General features: G+C 45.1%; 2 protein-coding genes across 4 annotated transcripts; both read left to right on the plus strand.

Moving 5' to 3' along the window:
- Positions 1 to 66: 66 nt before the first annotated feature.
- c13h19orf47 (chromosome 13 C19orf47 homolog) lies at positions 67 to 3,909 on the plus strand. 3 transcript variants are annotated; one of them, XM_037268110.1, is made up of 8 exons: positions 67 to 125; positions 816 to 903; positions 1,026 to 1,140; positions 1,334 to 1,415; positions 1,515 to 1,640; positions 1,714 to 1,863; positions 2,191 to 2,264; positions 2,403 to 3,909. In XM_037268110.1, the coding sequence occupies exons 1-8, from the start codon at positions 107 to 109 to the stop codon at positions 2,946 to 2,948; spliced, it is 1,200 nt and encodes a 399-aa protein (XP_037124005.1). In that variant the 5' UTR covers positions 67 to 106; the 3' UTR covers positions 2,949 to 3,909. The 3 variants fall into 3 exon arrangements, with proteins under 3 accessions (XP_037124005.1, XP_037124007.1, XP_037124006.1); XM_037268112.1 differs by having other exon boundaries at positions 1,714 to 1,788; XM_037268111.1 differs by having other exon boundaries at positions 1,518 to 1,640.
- Positions 3,910 to 4,828: 919 nt separating this feature from the next.
- On the plus strand, positions 4,829 to 15,870 carry ttc9b (tetratricopeptide repeat domain 9B). The gene is made up of 3 exons (XM_037267463.1): positions 4,829 to 5,552; positions 13,460 to 13,642; positions 13,712 to 15,870. The coding sequence occupies exons 1-3, from the start codon at positions 5,078 to 5,080 to the stop codon at positions 13,804 to 13,806; spliced, it is 753 nt and encodes a 250-aa protein (XP_037123358.1). The 5' UTR covers positions 4,829 to 5,077; the 3' UTR covers positions 13,807 to 15,870.
- Positions 15,871 to 15,988: the final 118 nt, after the last annotated feature.

Genomic DNA, 15,988 nt, shown 5'->3' on the forward strand with positions numbered 1-15,988 from the left:
CGTGCGCCCTCTAGTGCTCGTCGCAGAAACTTCATTCAGACGAGATATTAATACAAGTGGAAGTGACGTCAGTGGGTCAGTGACGTCACCTCACATTTGAGTAAACATGGCGTCCGTGACAACAGGTGAGAGACCGAAAAGGCCCGGCTTGAAAGGCTTCTCCTTCAACACCGAATTTTACCGAGTTTCCTCCATACTGGGCTACGTCATCGTATTAACAAAGGAGCAAAATATTGGACCTTTTCCGTCGCGTTCGTGTCGTCAATGGTCGTAGCCGACATTTTATTCGCGAGAATAGTCGCTTTTTAGCTAATCATGCTAACGCGATGCTTCATGGTGGCTTCTTGCGGTTGGCGCTTGAATGGATCACATTCACGGACTGGTGAAATGCCCACATCATCAGCCTCAGTTGCATTTTGTCTGTATTTTGCAAAAGCGTCGCGTTAACCTTCAGAAAATCAACTTTGAATGAAGTGACATGTTCAATGAAATCTGGTGTTGCATTCAACGCCTCGTTTGTTCGTGTTGATGACTTTCAACGAGGACGGCCGGCCACATTGTGCCGGACAGTTCGGATGAGCCATTGTTGTGGCAGCTGCCGCGATCACTTTGCACTAGCTATGAGTTGGAGTGCTTATAAATAACCTCCAGCTGCTTGTGGTCAGCACGTGTTACACTTCACTTGTCTCCTCCTGGCCTGCTTTTCAAATCCACTTGTCTGACCATGTCGATTAAAACTGAGCAATGGCTCAGTCAGTTAGCAACATCAACTAGCTTATTGAGCAACTTGCTAACACTGTTTTTCTCCTCTTAAGCCACTTCCGAGTGGATCCAGTTTTTCAAGGATGCTGGCATCCCAGCCGGCCTGGCCGTCACCTATGCAGTCTCCTTTGTGGACAACAGGTAAACGCTCCATAGAGCCAACTGGCTGTAACGAAGCAATTAAAAACTGATCAAAAAATAATAATAATCCAGTTAATGTGCTTGAATTTTTTTATTATTATTATTATTCTGTGTTGCTGCAGAATTCAAAAGAACATGCTGATGGACCTGAGCAAGGACATCATGATGGACCTCGGCATCACGGTTATCGGTGACATCATTGCCATTCTCAAACACGCCAAACTCGTCCATAGGCAGGTCCGAGCCCACTAATATATACAATTTTGATATAGAACACAACTGCGGCTGTGCAGTGAAAAAGTGGCATTATTAATGTGCCTAAGAGTTAGCTCTAGAATTCTTGCTCCGAATTGTGGTGGGTGTTGTTGACCGTCGGGGGGAAATGGACGTATTTAATTTGGAGTATGTAAACAGCAATTTCCCCTTTCAGGACATGTGCAAAATGGCCACAGAAGCCATTTCCTCAGGACAGACCAGCGTCAAAGCAGAACTCAGAAGAACTGCCAACACTCGTGAGTACTAATCCGCCTTGGCGATCATACTATTTTGATTGATATATATCATAATTGCTGTGCTGTTAGCTAATGCTAATGTTTTCCGCCATCCCTCAGCAGCCACTCGCATGATAGCCAACGCCTTGAGCCATGACTCTCCTCCCACCACTCCAGTCCGTCGCCCCGACAACCGCCTTTCTGTCACTGTGTCCAACGTGCAAGCAAGCAAGAGTGGCAAAGCAGGTAAAGCACAACCTGCTCCATATGGTACCCCCCCCCCAATTCGTCTGACCACCACCTTTCCTTCTTTTGACAGCTGTCAGTCAGCCAGAAGACGACGGCACCGGGTTGTCAGCCGCGAAGCGCCGGCGTGTGACATCAGAGATGGAAGGCAAGTACATCATCAACATGCCCAAAGGCACCACGCCACGTACACGCCGCATCCTGGCCCAGCAGGGCAAGAAAGGTAGGCCTGAACCAGTGGGCCGCGTGACGCCTTGCCTCGCCTCGTGACTCCTGACACGACTAATCGACTAATCACCCCTAAAAGTTGTCGACCACCAATCAAGGCTTGGTAGAATACGCTTTATGCTTCTCTTTCATTAACATTTCACACGACAATAACTTACTTGCCTGCACTAGAATCTAGAAGTCTAAAAAGTATGAGCAATTAGACACAACATCGCATTCTGTGTTCTTTTTTGGGATGACTAAACGTTTTTTCGATTTGTTTGTCGACTTGCCACCGATTCAGCAAAACACCGTCAGATTTTCTGTGTTTGTGTCACAAAAGGTTTGAAGCGCACGTCTGTCTTTGCAAGACTTGGTGCCGAGTCAAAGGCGGACCCGGCGGCCAGTGCTAACAAGGTGAGCGCTGTCAGTCCAGTTCCTTAGATAGCTGCACGATGTCCAAATCGATTCCTGGAGCTATAGAAGGAGTTGTCAATAGCCGAGAGATGTGAATGTGTGAGAAAGACTTTCTTACCACGCTCCTTGTGTTGTCAGCCCACCGGCGTCTTCAGCCGTCTGGACCAAGCAGACGAAGTGGGGGCGGAGCCGAGGTCGGGAAAGTTGAAGGCCACCAAGCAGGAGGAGGACAGCGACGGAGAAGGATCCGTCCTCCAGTACGCCGGCGTCCTCAAAAAGCTGCTTCCCCCTCCGAGGATGGAGCCCGTCAAAAAGGCAGCACCCACCACACTGCGGCGTCTGGGCGGCAAATTCAAACGACCGCCGCCCAGCGCGCCCGCCCCTTCGTCCTCCTCCAACGGCGTCCCCCCGGCTAAAATCAGCGTGCTTCAGAGACTGGGTAAGCTCCAGCGCGCCGTCGTCCCTTCGTCTGCAACGTCCCAGCCGGCTGCCGACACGCAGGACAACAGAGTGACGAGCACTCGACCCAGGGCCAAGCTGAAAGTCAACGCGGTGCGCTGCAAAGTCAGCAGCAGCACCGGAGCAGGAGCCATAACGGGAGCCGGAGCGGTGGACTGCGCCGGCGCCCAGATGGACTTCCAGGCTGTCAGTGTTTTCAAGAGGCTGGGCAGTAAAAACAAGTAACACACATATCCCAAATGTTGTACAACAAGGACTGCAAATTGATTTCAAGGAAAAAACAAAAATCAAGGTTTGTATTTTTCTTGTACGGACACAAAATCCACTTTGTAATGTTTTTATTTTTAACTTTGGTGCCATGGGAGAGATACTTTTTCCCAATGATCTCACCCCCAAACCCCTTTGTTAACTGCTTGGACAAAAACTTTCCAACTACGTTTGCTGTTTTTGTTTTTAAGTGTTCACGCATTCAAAAATATTAAGGCATGAGCATGGCATGGACTGAACTGCTAGTGTAATTAATAGTTTTTAAAAATTCACCCATGAAGGATGGCTGCTACTGCTGCTGCCCAAATATCCCATCACAGCACATATCATAACAATTTACAAAAGAGTTAAGCAACTTCCCCCCTTTAGTTTTGTGCAGTAATGAGATTATCGAGTGATTTGCATGTTGGTCAAGTCATAGGAAAACATTTGAGCCTGTCGTCCCCCTTAACATGAGCCCCTGCACCAAGTAGGAATGATTCTGATACCTCCTGAAGTTCCTGGTGGACTTTCTTACCATGATAGACTTCCTACCTGAAAGGCAGCGTGAGTTGAGTCTTTAAAAAAAAAAAAAATTGATGTGAGTAGACTTGATTTCACATTGCTATGTGTTATGCTACATCTTTGTCTATGTTGGCGAAATTAAAATATCAATCAAATACCAAAACAGCCTGGTTCCGCCCTTCGTGGTGGCATTTCCTGGTCGGACTGTGAGTCCAGTAGATGTACGCACGCCATCAAATGGTGTTAGAACACCTATCTGTCTTTTTAAACTTCACACTTGAACTTTGTTACCACTATAAATATTTAAAGTGTTTTTTAAACTTTTATTGTCTTCATGCACTAAGAGGAAATGTTTCAAAGGAAGAAAACAAAGATGCACTTCGTGAAAACAATTAAAACGAAGGGTCCAAATATATTTGCTGTCTTTTACTTATTATTTCTACCAGTCAGGGATGTCAAGTCAGTTCATCAGATTTATAAGACACAAATGGTTTTGTCTCATTGGCCTATGCCAAAATGTATCATTTATCCACACTCTCCAAATGTTTTACATTCATCTTCGTGAATGGTTTTGATTGCATATTTGTGGAACAAAGGAAACACCATTTTGCAGACATTCGTGCAGACTACACGGTGGCCTGCCTTCAGGTTAAACCTTACGTCATCCCCCCCCCAAAAAAAATAGTTGTACGATAGACGTCATGGCCACTAGAGCTCGCACTCTCCCTCTGCAAGCCTCCCTTGCGGTCGTTGAAATCTCAGCGATGAAGTCATCAGCACTTGTGAACTGCAGTGAAACCTCAGTTCACCTTCAGAGCTTGTGTATTATGGAGAGAAATTGAATGCGAGAGAGGGTGGCTGTGAACAAGACGTTCTTTAAGCAAACAAATAACCATTGTGACCATTGCATATTATTATTTAATAAGGAAAAAGCAACATAAGTATATCTATACTCCCCCCCCCGCCCCTTTTCGTGAGTCGTGGGCCGCAGTCACGCCTCACGACTCGTTGTGATGACCCAATCTGTTGCGGTACTAAACTGCAAATCTACTATTTTGCTGTCCCCCATAAATAAATTCATTCTTTTGTTCCAGTCATTATTAAATTATGCTAATGAATGATGGTCAATAAAAATGTTTCACATTTTTAAAAGTTTGACAAATAATTGGTTAGATTCGAAAATTACGAATAACAAAATGTGAAGATTTTAATCGCAACTGCTGTATTTTTAAAACGACAGTTATCCGCATGCGCAGTGTGAATTTGCACTGTTCAATGTGGTTTTGGTTCCGTCTAAGGACTCCGTTTCCCAGCATGCTTTGCGGCAGAGGCGGTCGCGTGCCTGTGGTGCTGAAACTGCTCGTGCTTCCTTCAGTTGTTGCTACGACACATCCCCGCGAGCATCACTGCGCTCGCTCGCTCGCTCAACCGAGCCAGCTTTGTTCGGCCAATTTCGACAATGTCACCGCCGCTCGCCGTCGCTTTTGGTTCTAAATAACCTTTTGACATTCGTACAACTTCTGTAACGCGGTTCATTTTCTCGAGGCACGACGTAGACGAGAAGTATCCGAACCGCATCCTTTATGCACAGCACGCTGCTCCAGTCCTCCGAGCACCATGGTCCGCTCCAGCCCCGCTCACTAGGCAGCATGGAAGCCAAGCAACACCCAATAAAGAGCCTTAAAAGCTATCCGGAGACCGGCGGCCGGAGTCTGGCAGCTGCTGCCGGTGGCGGAGGAGGCGGCGGAGGAGGAGAAGGAGGAGGGGGCGGCGGGTGTCGTGTCGGCGTCTCAGCCGAAAGTGAGATGGAGACGAAGATCCAAAAAGCTGTCGACTTCAAGGCGGAGGGCCACCGCTGCTACAAGGAGAAGAAATTCCGCGAGGCGATCGGCAAGTACCACCGAGCGCTACTGCAGCTCAAAGGGGTGCACGTCGCCGACGGGACGACCGGCGGTTCCGAGGTCAACCTGCTGACTCAACAAGCCGCCGCCAAGCTCACAGAGGAGCAGCGGAGAGCTGTGGAGAGCACCGAGATCGAGTGCTACGACAGCCTTACAGGTCAGTCACTACCCGGCACGAGCGCACCCTCACCCGGTCACACTCAGGAGGACTCCGTTGTGGTTCATTGGGTTCACGTTCGAGATATATATTTCCCCCCCCAGTGAAATACTCTATACAGCGGAGGCGTCGCCTATCATTTAGGGGCAAATTGGACAAACCTCAACATCCACATACGATGCAAAAATATTGAATTAAATTGATGTTTGTCAGTGCGAATTGAAGAGAATTATATTCCCCGAGTTAGACAAAGTCCTTAATACCCTTCTTGAGCAGTAAATCATGTCAACAATTTCATATTTATTGATAACAATGGCTCTTGTCGTTATAGATTATGTGCAATCAGGGTCACCATTAAAGCAATCAAATCGTCTTGATTTAAAAAAAAAAAAAAAAATCGTTATTAGCCTCTTCCCATATGAAGTTTGCAAAATAAGTAGAATGAGAAGGCAGGTGAGCTCTTGAAACGATCATGATAGATGAATAATTGCTTTAAGAAATCAGTTCATCTGTTTTTATGCGACGTTTGGTCCTTAATGATTCCTCATTTACTACAAATCTATCTATAGGCTGCCTGCCAGCAGCAAATGAATTGATTATAAGCATAAATCTTTCAGTATATTCCTTGTCAAGTATTGAATTTCATGTATTACTGAGGCAGGGTCACCATGATGGTGTGTTATAATATTTCACACGAGGCTTCTATGGTGACGGCGCATCAAGTGGATGATGTAAGGTTGCATGTCAGGGGCAAGACTGCGTAATTGGAATAAGGTTAAAGGAGGTACACACCAAAAGAGCAACATGACATTTTTTTACTCTGACTCGAATCATGAAAAAAAAATCTGTTGCTGTAAGAGCCTTATTGGAAAAAGGCAGAGGTGTTAGGAAGCCGGTGCACTTAGCATCTGTTACGACAACAACAACATTGCTTCGACTGATACCTCAGCGGTTTTTTTTGTTGCCATTTATTGTCTCATGTGCACATCAATTATTCATTGATATAATCGTACAGAATAGTGCTAACACACAAGTACCTAGTAAATAATAGAATAGCAAATATTTGATCAGAACAGAATCGTGGGACTCTATCAGTGTTGCACAGATTGAGACAGACCATTGTTACATGAAAAAGTAAAACATGGTAATCGGCTATTTATTTAACATCTTATGTTAGTAAGGACATTAAAGATGCCACAAGAGCCCTGGATAATAGGAAAGTAGTAATCCAATGAAGTATGTTGAAGTGATACATCTCGATTGAGATAATACCATCTTTGTATGTTGGGGGAGGAGCTAAGTTTAACCTGGGTTGTTACTCGCCTGTTTTCTATTTTCGTGGCAGGGTTCATAACAATATCGGAGTTAACTGTATTCTAAAAAAAAAAAAAAAAAACATGAAGACCCTAACAATGCTCATGCAATACAGTATGACTATTGTGCAGGTGTTCCTAATAAAGTGTCCAGCATCTAGAACATGTGAGTGGCATGTCTATTTTAGATGATGCATTAGGATGATATAGTGAAGGTCGGCAGCCTCTGCATAGTGGCCGCGCCGTTTATCAAAGACCGACTGACCGGCGTGGCGTGGCGTGGCGTGGCGTGGCGGGGAGGTGATTTAAAGAGATTAGGAAAACAGGAATAAGGAAGTAGGGAAAGAGGATTGGTCAGCACGGCAGGAGAGGAAAAGAGGAAGAGAAGGGGTAGAGGAAGAGGGGGAGGGGAGTGGCACATGCAGTCAACAGGGGGCCATATTTGCCATGGCAACCAGCACTGTGCCTTTTTCCTCCGGTTGTCGTAATACTGCTCGCAGCCTGCTTTCATAGCATCCTTTTCTCCTATGAATAAATGGCGCATTTCTTTGAGAGGGGCCAAATGAGCAATCGTTTGATTGATTCACTTTTATTTGTTAACTAGAATTTTTTATGGGGTGGGACAAGACGACACGATAACGGAAATATTTGAGAAAAACAAAACAAAAGTAAATAAAGAATTAAAAGTCATATGATTAGTTCATTTACAGAGGGAAAAAAGAATTGTATCTGTCTACGTATGCTGCACCACCATTTGTGTTGCATTGTAATTCTAACACTGCCGCATGCTATTCATTAGCCTCTTTATGGCATTTCCCATTATGTATTAGCATGAAGCTATTGGACTTTAATACAATACAGTACATCTTAATTTATATAGCGCTTTGACAACGGTGCAAAGTTATGTGGTTGTTTTAAAGACAACCAAAAATATTGATGTTCTTTCACAGTAGTGCTGCAATAAAAGCCGTTGTAGTGAAATATACTTCCATCATCATAAATTTAACAAAGCGGAGGCTCAAAGAAGGGAGACGATGAAGCCACTGTTGTGAGAATTTGCAAGTCAGATTTTTCCTCAATCCCTGCTCACTCTGATGTCGACCTCAAAAAGTTCCTTTGTTCCTCCTGACCAACATGAGTCATGAGCCGAGTCGCAGCTTTGCGGACGACCCTGACTCATGACTGGATTCGTTTATATGCTAACACAAACCACCTTAAAAAAAAAAAAAAGCAGATGATGATCATTTGGCTGTAAAATCAGCTTACCCGTGATGCTAATTAAGAAATAGAAATAAATAAAAAAATTAAAAAAATCAATAGAAAATGGATTGGTTTTTATTACGGTCGATGTCAGCGTGGATGTTTTTTTTGCCGATAATGCCACTTAATGCCGGGAAATTATTCCGAATCCATATCAAACAATTTCCTCGACAACATTCCTCCGCTTTTAATTGAGTTAACATCTTCTCTACACGCTTCCATAGCATCAGCTGTTATCTTAATTTAGCTTTTAGATCCTTCAAGGCATTTTTTACAGAACCTTCCACATCTGATTGAACAGCTTGTCGTCAACATCTGTTTGGACCGCAGCTTCCTTCATAGAGACGAGAAAGCTACAATAATCGGCATTCTCGCTAACCTCGAGGAGTGGCCCGAGCATAACGTTACAGCAAGCAGCGGGTTGCTCGCCGGTACAGTCCGTTGCATGCTTGCAGCAGCTGAACACATCACAAAAGTCCTCCCTTTCATCTCCCGCCAACTCCCTCGACATGAGATAACGCATGACGAAGAAGAGGAGAGAGAGCAAAGGAAGATGAAATGGAGGCAGGCAACGCTGGAAAGGTTGCTCCATGCTTTAGGGAGGGGGGGGGGGGGGGGGGCGGAGGAATTTTAGGTGCCATTCAAGGGCAAGAGGAAAGGGGGGGGTGGTGTTTGGTGTCCCTCCATGTGCATAAAACAGGATGGCGAGCTCGTTGTATGCCAGCCAGGGCTGCAGATGGCTCGGTCATGGCTCCCTCCACTGTACTCACTGTACGACGCTCTCTCTCGTCTATTCGTATTCACTCCGCGGATTAGGAGGCCGACATTCGGAGGAGGCTGACGGGGAGGCACAGGGTCTAAAATAAGACACGGCCAGTGAAACTGGACAGATCTCTTAAATATGATGGGATTATCCCCAGAGGCAGGGGAGGATAAACGGGATTGGGACAAATCAAGATGGAAGACGCTCCGTTGACCAGAACGGAAGAGTCGTCTAGAAAGAAATATTATCATTCCCGAACTGAGCCAAGATATTTTGTCAACTGCAAGAGCAGCGAAACTCGAGTTGCCACACAGAGCAAAAGTCAAAAAGTCTGCATGGTGTCCACCAAATGACATTTGACGAGCAGTCAGGCGAAGAGCAGCAACAAAACAGATGTTCCTTCAAGCGGACGACCTCAATAAAAGGCTTTTTGATGCTTTATTAAACCACGCTTAAATGCTCTGCTTTTACTCTCAATACAAGTAAAGTGACACGAAGCAGAAAATAGCGCATATGTAAGCAAGACAACAGTGGCCTGTTCTTCATCCTCTTTAGCACAGCATTAACCCCACCCCAAAACTATTACCGACAATAGCGGCCAGCATTAGCGGAATCATCCGTGATGTAGCTTCCTCATTGGTATAAATATTTAAGCAGATGAGAATCAAATCCTGAGTCAGCAACTATTTCGAGAGTGGCGGACAATGACGAAGGGTGCAAACTGACTCCAATGATTTATCGGATTATTTTTGGCCATCGCAATAAGCACGGTGGCTAATTAGCATCATGTCACAGATGTGAGATGGAGGGATGGATTGCAGCTCACTAACTCCGATTTAGTCCGATTTGTTCTTTGTGCACATATAAAAAAAAAAAAATCTTTTTAGCTCTTTAGAGCTCAGCTCATGTAAATCCTAGCTTACTTGATTCAAGGAAATAGTGAGATGATGAGCACTTTTTACCCCAGCGGAATCACAACATAATTCCTTTCAAACATTCAATCAAACCTAATTCTTCCTGTGCCTTATTTCTCTTTCTGTGACAGCAGAATTAGAAAATCAAGGCGCAAAGGTGGCAAGCGGACAATTCCGAGTGTCGTCGCAGCAAACCAGACGTCATGATAAAGCCGGCCTTCTGATTTCATGATAACGAGCAGCGTGGCTTGGAGGGCCGGAGCTATTCTTAGCAAGGGGGGGCGGCCAGGAGAGGCCGTTTGCTCTGTCCGAGCGCTCTGACGTCAAATTAAATCATGTCCTGTCCAAATAAAACAGAGTATTTTGTTGAGGATCGGGCTCTTTCAAGCAAGATTGTGTGACATTTGAAAGAGAAAACAATCGGGCTAACATCGTGGATGCTGTTATTGGTTGTTTTTAGGCCAGTTGAAAATATTTTTATTCTGTGTGTGTGTGGAGATTTTGATTAAAAATGTATGAGAGTTTGCGTTTTTGATTTTTGGTCTTGTAAATCTCGATATCTATTGTGATAGTAAATTTTAGAGCCACTAAAGTTCCACTTCCTGGTTCCACTGTACTTGTAAAAATCAAACCGCTGATGGCGTGAAATTTGCATCCTGGGAGGGGCAAATTCAGCATGCAGGGGTCAGTGATGAATGTGTGAGGAAATGAGAAATGCTCCGCAGCAGCATCTTCCTGCAGAACTAATTACGAGGTGATAGACAGCCAACTAATCAGCCGGGTCGAGGAGTGAGCCGGATTGCGAAACGGGTCCGGTGAGGAAATGAGTCTAAACGAAGCTGAGAACTAATCTGGCGTGAGAGGTAGTGTTTTCCGTTTCCGTTAATGGATTTAGTTCCCTCATTGCTTCAATCTCTCTCCTGTGTGTCGAGCGTCTTTCTTTTTCCATTGCTCCCAGACTTACCTTAATGAAAATAAGTCTCGGTAAAAACTCGACATGACGCCGCAGGCAAAGCTGCGGGGTTCCGTCACTATCAAAATGCACATTTAGAGGAACCCCCCCCCCCCTTCCTGCGTTTTGTGTCATCTCATGCACCGAACAGCCAACTTTATTGTCCATTCATACAGTCGTCTCCTCTTTCTCCATTTTCAGTAGCTGGACAATTATTGGTCGGCGCCAGGCAGCGTTGCAGCATCCCATTAAACATCGGCTCGCTCTTCCGTCGCCTCGCTCACATCAGGTTCCTCATTAAGACAAATCTCCCCCTGCCTCACCCGCCACGCTCGCTCTCCTCTTGCGCGGCTTCACATGTCATTAGTCGTCCTTTTTCCGTCGCAAACGTTGCCGTAAAATGCTGCTTTTCCAATTAAGGCAAAGCCGAAGCGTATCTGATGCAATTCGTCGTTCTTTCGGCAGAAATGGCCTCGCTCGCAGAGGCCGAAAGGGTCGTCGCCTCGTCTGCCGCCAGGATTTATGACACATTTCATTGCCAAGCGTTGCTTCGTAACGACGGCTGTAAACATCAATTATTGATCCGCTGCTGTATTAGTGAATCCGCTAACGTGAACGTGCACAAGGCCAAGTCGAGTGTAACCTTAAAGGAGACGTATGATGAGAATTCAACATGCAGTGGTCCAAAACTGCGAAAATGTCTTTGCTGGCATGATAAAGGTTGCCAACTCTCGGCTACCTGCATGCATTATTGCACGTAAGAAAAAAGCCGACAGTTTTTCCGAGTATCGTGCTGGGGCTAGTTTCAGGGATGTTGCTCTGCTCTTTTTAATGGAGCGTGTGTGTGTGTGTGTGTGTGTGTGTGTCCATGCCCCACCTGCTCCGAGTGCCCCGTCATAATCACACCCATAATGCATTTGAGCACACTAGCCTTCCTCTGGCATGCCATCCATCTGCCTAATGGGCCAATAGGGCGCGGCAGTCCGGTTATCATTTCAACATGCAGGAATTTTTTGAGGGCGCGCTGTGGACTTTTTAACTCTTAAATTTGTCCTGCCGTGTATCCTGTAGTCCCGTTTTGGTCAGACTTTGACCATGGCCTGCCTCGGGGGGTCTGCGCCAGCTCTCTGTCGGCCATTAGGCGCGGCTGTAACAGAATCCCTCTGAAAGCTGTGCTCATGTCCGCTAATGACGTACATGATGGGCGGACAGTTCTGAAAAGGGCAAACAAAACAATACGCAAACTTAGTGAACGGCAAGCAACGTCGACCACCAAACACTCTGATTGCTATTGACTCGGTCCGTTCCCTCATGTCCGCGCTGAATTATTCAGTGTTGTGCACTTGCATTGTTGACAGTGTGAGCTGCTCGAACGGGGATCCCTGACTCTGAAAATCAGTTTCAACATGACAACAGTTGTTGCTTTTATTTACCTACGTCCAGTGCCGACTTTTTCGATCGATGGGTTTAATTCCCTCCTTTTTGAAATGCATGTTTGCAGTTGAGATTGCTTTACCATTCTGAATATCTAAATGATGCAATGATTTTTGTGGAACTTTTGTGTTATGCAAAAGAACCAAGTAGTGAACTTAATGGAATCATTCACTTGTATTTAACTTTATAAAAAGCTTTCAAGTGATGGAAAAATGATAGAGGGCCTGACGGAGCTCCATAATGACTTTTCCTCACTTGATAGAGCATTTGGTCACTCACCTTGTCTTATATTGGCTTTTTGTACAAACACACTGTCTCTCTCTCTCTCTTGCTCTCTCCTGCTCTCTCTTACACTGACGAGGGATGACATGTCGGGAGGCAATAACGGGCTTTTAACACACTGCTCCTCCTCACCCCTCCTCACCTCGTAGTGAGTCTCACCTCATCTGATGGTTCCGAGCCCCCCCCCCCCCCACCGCCCCTTACTGCATCCCTGCGCCTCGCCATCGCACGCCCCCCTTCCGTCTCCCACTCCCTGACTCAAACTGCCTTCCGGCTAATAGTCCCTGACTCATGAGCTGTCTGTGTGTCAAGGGCAGACGGAGAGGAGAGAAGAGAGGCAGGATGAGACCAGGGTTAAAAAAGAGCTGTGACACGAGGACGAGGGAGTGCAAATGGAAGGGAGCTATTTTGACATTTCCTAAAGATTAGGACAGAGAGCGATGGGTGGAGGGGGAGACGGACGGCAATAACGAGGGGGAGGCTGAAAGCAGAAACCGCAATTGCTTGCGATCAGCGCAGGAGCGGCGTGTGAGCGATAAGATATCTGAGCCATCGGCGGTCGTTTCAAACCTTCTGTGGACTGAAAGCTGTGTGTGTGTGTGTGTGTGTGTGTGTGTAACTTTACTAATGAAGTTATTTCGGGCATTAGCTGATGTGAAAGCTGCAGTCAATTGCTGCTACATTTGTTGGATCGAAGACCTCGAGGAAAAACAAGCCTTGCTGACTCTGTACAAAAGGAAAAGTCTGAAAAGTTACTGCCTGAAGCGTGACCAAATCAGAATGTTCTTCCATTGGAAATTGAAGACAAAAGGTGTTGCTCCGACTCATTATTATGGTCTATTTATAGTCACCTGACTGCCACCCTGGAGTGGTTCTATATAAAACTGCTAGCCAAATGGATTCTTTAGCCTATCATTATCAACTGACCTTTTCCCGCAAGTGCTAGCCCTAACATTGCCTTTTTTTTTGTCCTCCCCGCCCGTTTTCAGCATGTTTGTTGCAGTCTGAGCTGGTTAACTACGAGCGAGTGAAGGAGTACTGTCTGAAGGTACTGAGCCACCAGAGGGACCACTTTAAGGCCATGTACCGCGCCGGCATTGCCTTCTACCACCTGGGGGACTACGAATGTGCCCTGCGTTACCTGCGGGATGCCAAGAATCGCGAGCCTGCAGGTGACATTTATTTCTATTCCATTATTCATTGATTTATAAATCACGCTGATCGGGCTCCTTCTCTCCCAGATACCAACGTGCTGCGCTACATCCAGCTGACAGAGATGAAGATAAGCAAGAGCGGCCAGCGGGAACGAGAGCTCGGCAAAGAGACGCAAGGCTGATCTGACCCCTCCCTCTTTGGAATCCTGCACCGACCCCCCCCCCCCTCCACCCTCTCCATATTCGCCATACTCTCATGGGCAACAGTTGTAGGAGATGATCTGAACTTCCTGTTTTTCCAACTCCTTCTTGGCTGTTTGTCCCTCAGGTGCTGTGGCTTTTTTTTCTCTTGACAAAAAAACAAAACAAAGAAAACTGCTGTATTATAACAACCCCGCCCCCCCCCCCCCCCCCCCCCGAAAAAAAGAAATAGTGAATAATGGACATTTGCGTTGTTTAGTGGGTGTTCTCAAAAACCATTTTGTTTCCTCTGCCTTTTCTATCCGGGTCGTGTGTGTGTGTGTGTGTGTGTGTGTGTGTGTGTGGAGGCCTTTTGGAGGGTCGTGTTTGGCTCTTTGAGAGGGGCGTGTGACATATCAAGACCATCGTCCGATTTGATTGTACGTGCGACCCACCGAGAGGGCTCTCTTAAGCCCTTTGACCACACTTTCTTGGACTTTTTTTTAAAATTTTTTTAATTAAGGGCTAATTTGAGTGTGTGTAATCTGTTTTTGATGTCCATCTAAACCAGGGGTGGGCAAAGCGTTTATGATCTGGCCCACCGTTGCAGTCCTGTTCCATTAATTTAGATGTTTTTATCCATAGGCGGATTTATTTATATTTTATTTATTTTTTTAATTCATGTTTGGGCCCGACCAATTGATCGGCAGGCGGATTTAATGGTCAATTATTGGCTCGTTCAAAATTGGGATAATTCACAGCAATTTTTTTTTTTTTTTGCAATTGCTTGTTCTGCCTGTAATTCATATATTTATTGTTGTGTTAAGGACCAAAAAACATTTTTTTATTATTATTATTATTATTATTAATTATCTATTACTTTTTTTTAATGAATCAGACAATCATTCGGTTATCTGACTTTTATTCTGCCAATAATCGGCTGACCAAAATCTATCTTGGTCAGGGCCTAATTTATTGATCTCATTTAATTATTGGTTCATTGTTTCAGTGTAAATAATAATACTGTATAGAAATATTAGTCCCATACAGTTGCGGACAGGGACATGGACAGGGACCCCCCTCCCATATCTATGGTTACCTTTTTAAAATTTATAGCACTAAATAACTGGTAAATTATTTATTAAAATAAATATTTTATTTAAGCACAAATATTTGCCCACCCCTGATCCAAAGACTGTAGTTGTCCATAGCCTCGCTTTCAGGTTTGCTTATGTTAAGATTTGTTGTCCAAAAAAAAAGAAATGGCCGCCCCCAAAGCCTAACCCCGAACCCCGTCACCTACAGGGTCGTTGTTGCGACTGTTCAGGTCAATCTCCACCAAAACAAGTTTGCATTATCCCAAACATGCACAATTCAGTTCAGCCGAACATTTGTTGAAAAATGTCTTTTATGGCACAAAAAAAGTTGGAGACTGCTGTGCTGTGTTTAGAAAATATCAATGATGTCATCGATGAATCAATTCCAACTCGACTTTCATCTCATTAAAAAAAAAAAACAACTTTAGCGTTCAACCCCTCACACGCAAACCGATTTTTAGCATCTTGTGTGTTTACTGCTTTTATAGTACGTGGTGGGGGTTGTACAGACTAGTTGACATGTTTCAAGCTTGACGGCGACTAGCTGCTAGTTTCTAATCCCGTTTTTTGAACCAAATTGAGTTTTCTTGTCTTATATTTCTAGATGCGCAGATTTGCTAAGTGTACGAGAAGAGGGAAAAGTCAAGCTTGAGCAGGGTTTTGAACCACCCTGTACGACTAAAGTAGATGAAGATCGGGGAATTCTTCCACCGCGCACAAAGAGGTTCGGAATTATTTGCAGACGTTGCACAATCCCACCAAGCGGAACTTGCTGCTATGGTGGGCCCAGAACAAGGACAGGTTGTGCAAGCGCTACTTGACTGCAGAAAGCACACCGAGTGAGAATATTATTTTTTCTTCCTGGCTTTCACCTAGTCCCTGTTAATTAATGTCTTCTAACATGTATGTCCAGTGTAAATTCGATGTATAAACTGTCACTTGTCAATGAATATAGATTATTGCAAAGCATTCCTTCCTCCTGTGATTTTTTTTTGTCATCATGATAGTCAGCGTCGACTCAACTTTTATCAATCGTGTTAAACCGCTTCAGGAGAGAAAATGAGGACTTTCAGACATCCAAAACAAG

This window comes from Syngnathus acus, chromosome 13 (genome assembly GCF_901709675.1).
Source record: "Syngnathus acus chromosome 13, fSynAcu1.2, whole genome shotgun sequence".
Lineage (NCBI taxonomy): Eukaryota > Metazoa > Chordata > Actinopteri > Syngnathiformes > Syngnathidae > Syngnathus > Syngnathus acus.

Coding starts and splice junctions, on each gene's coding strand:
- c13h19orf47 (XM_037268110.1), top strand. Junction 1,416..1,514: donor CAGAAGAACTGCCAACACTC/GTGAGTACTAAT, acceptor GCCATCCCTCAG/CAGCCACTCGCATGATAGCC. Junction 1,641..1,713: donor AAGCAAGAGTGGCAAAGCAG/GTAAAGCACAAC, acceptor TTCTTTTGACAG/CTGTCAGTCAGCCAGAAGAC.
- ttc9b (XM_037267463.1), top strand. CDS start 5,078: ATGCACAGCACGCTGCTCCAGTCCTCCGAGCACCATGGTCCGCTCCAG. Junction 5,553..13,459: donor GTGCTACGACAGCCTTACAG/GTCAGTCACTAC, acceptor GCCCGTTTTCAG/CATGTTTGTTGCAGTCTGAG. Junction 13,643..13,711: donor CAAGAATCGCGAGCCTGCAG/GTGACATTTATT, acceptor CTTCTCTCCCAG/ATACCAACGTGCTGCGCTAC.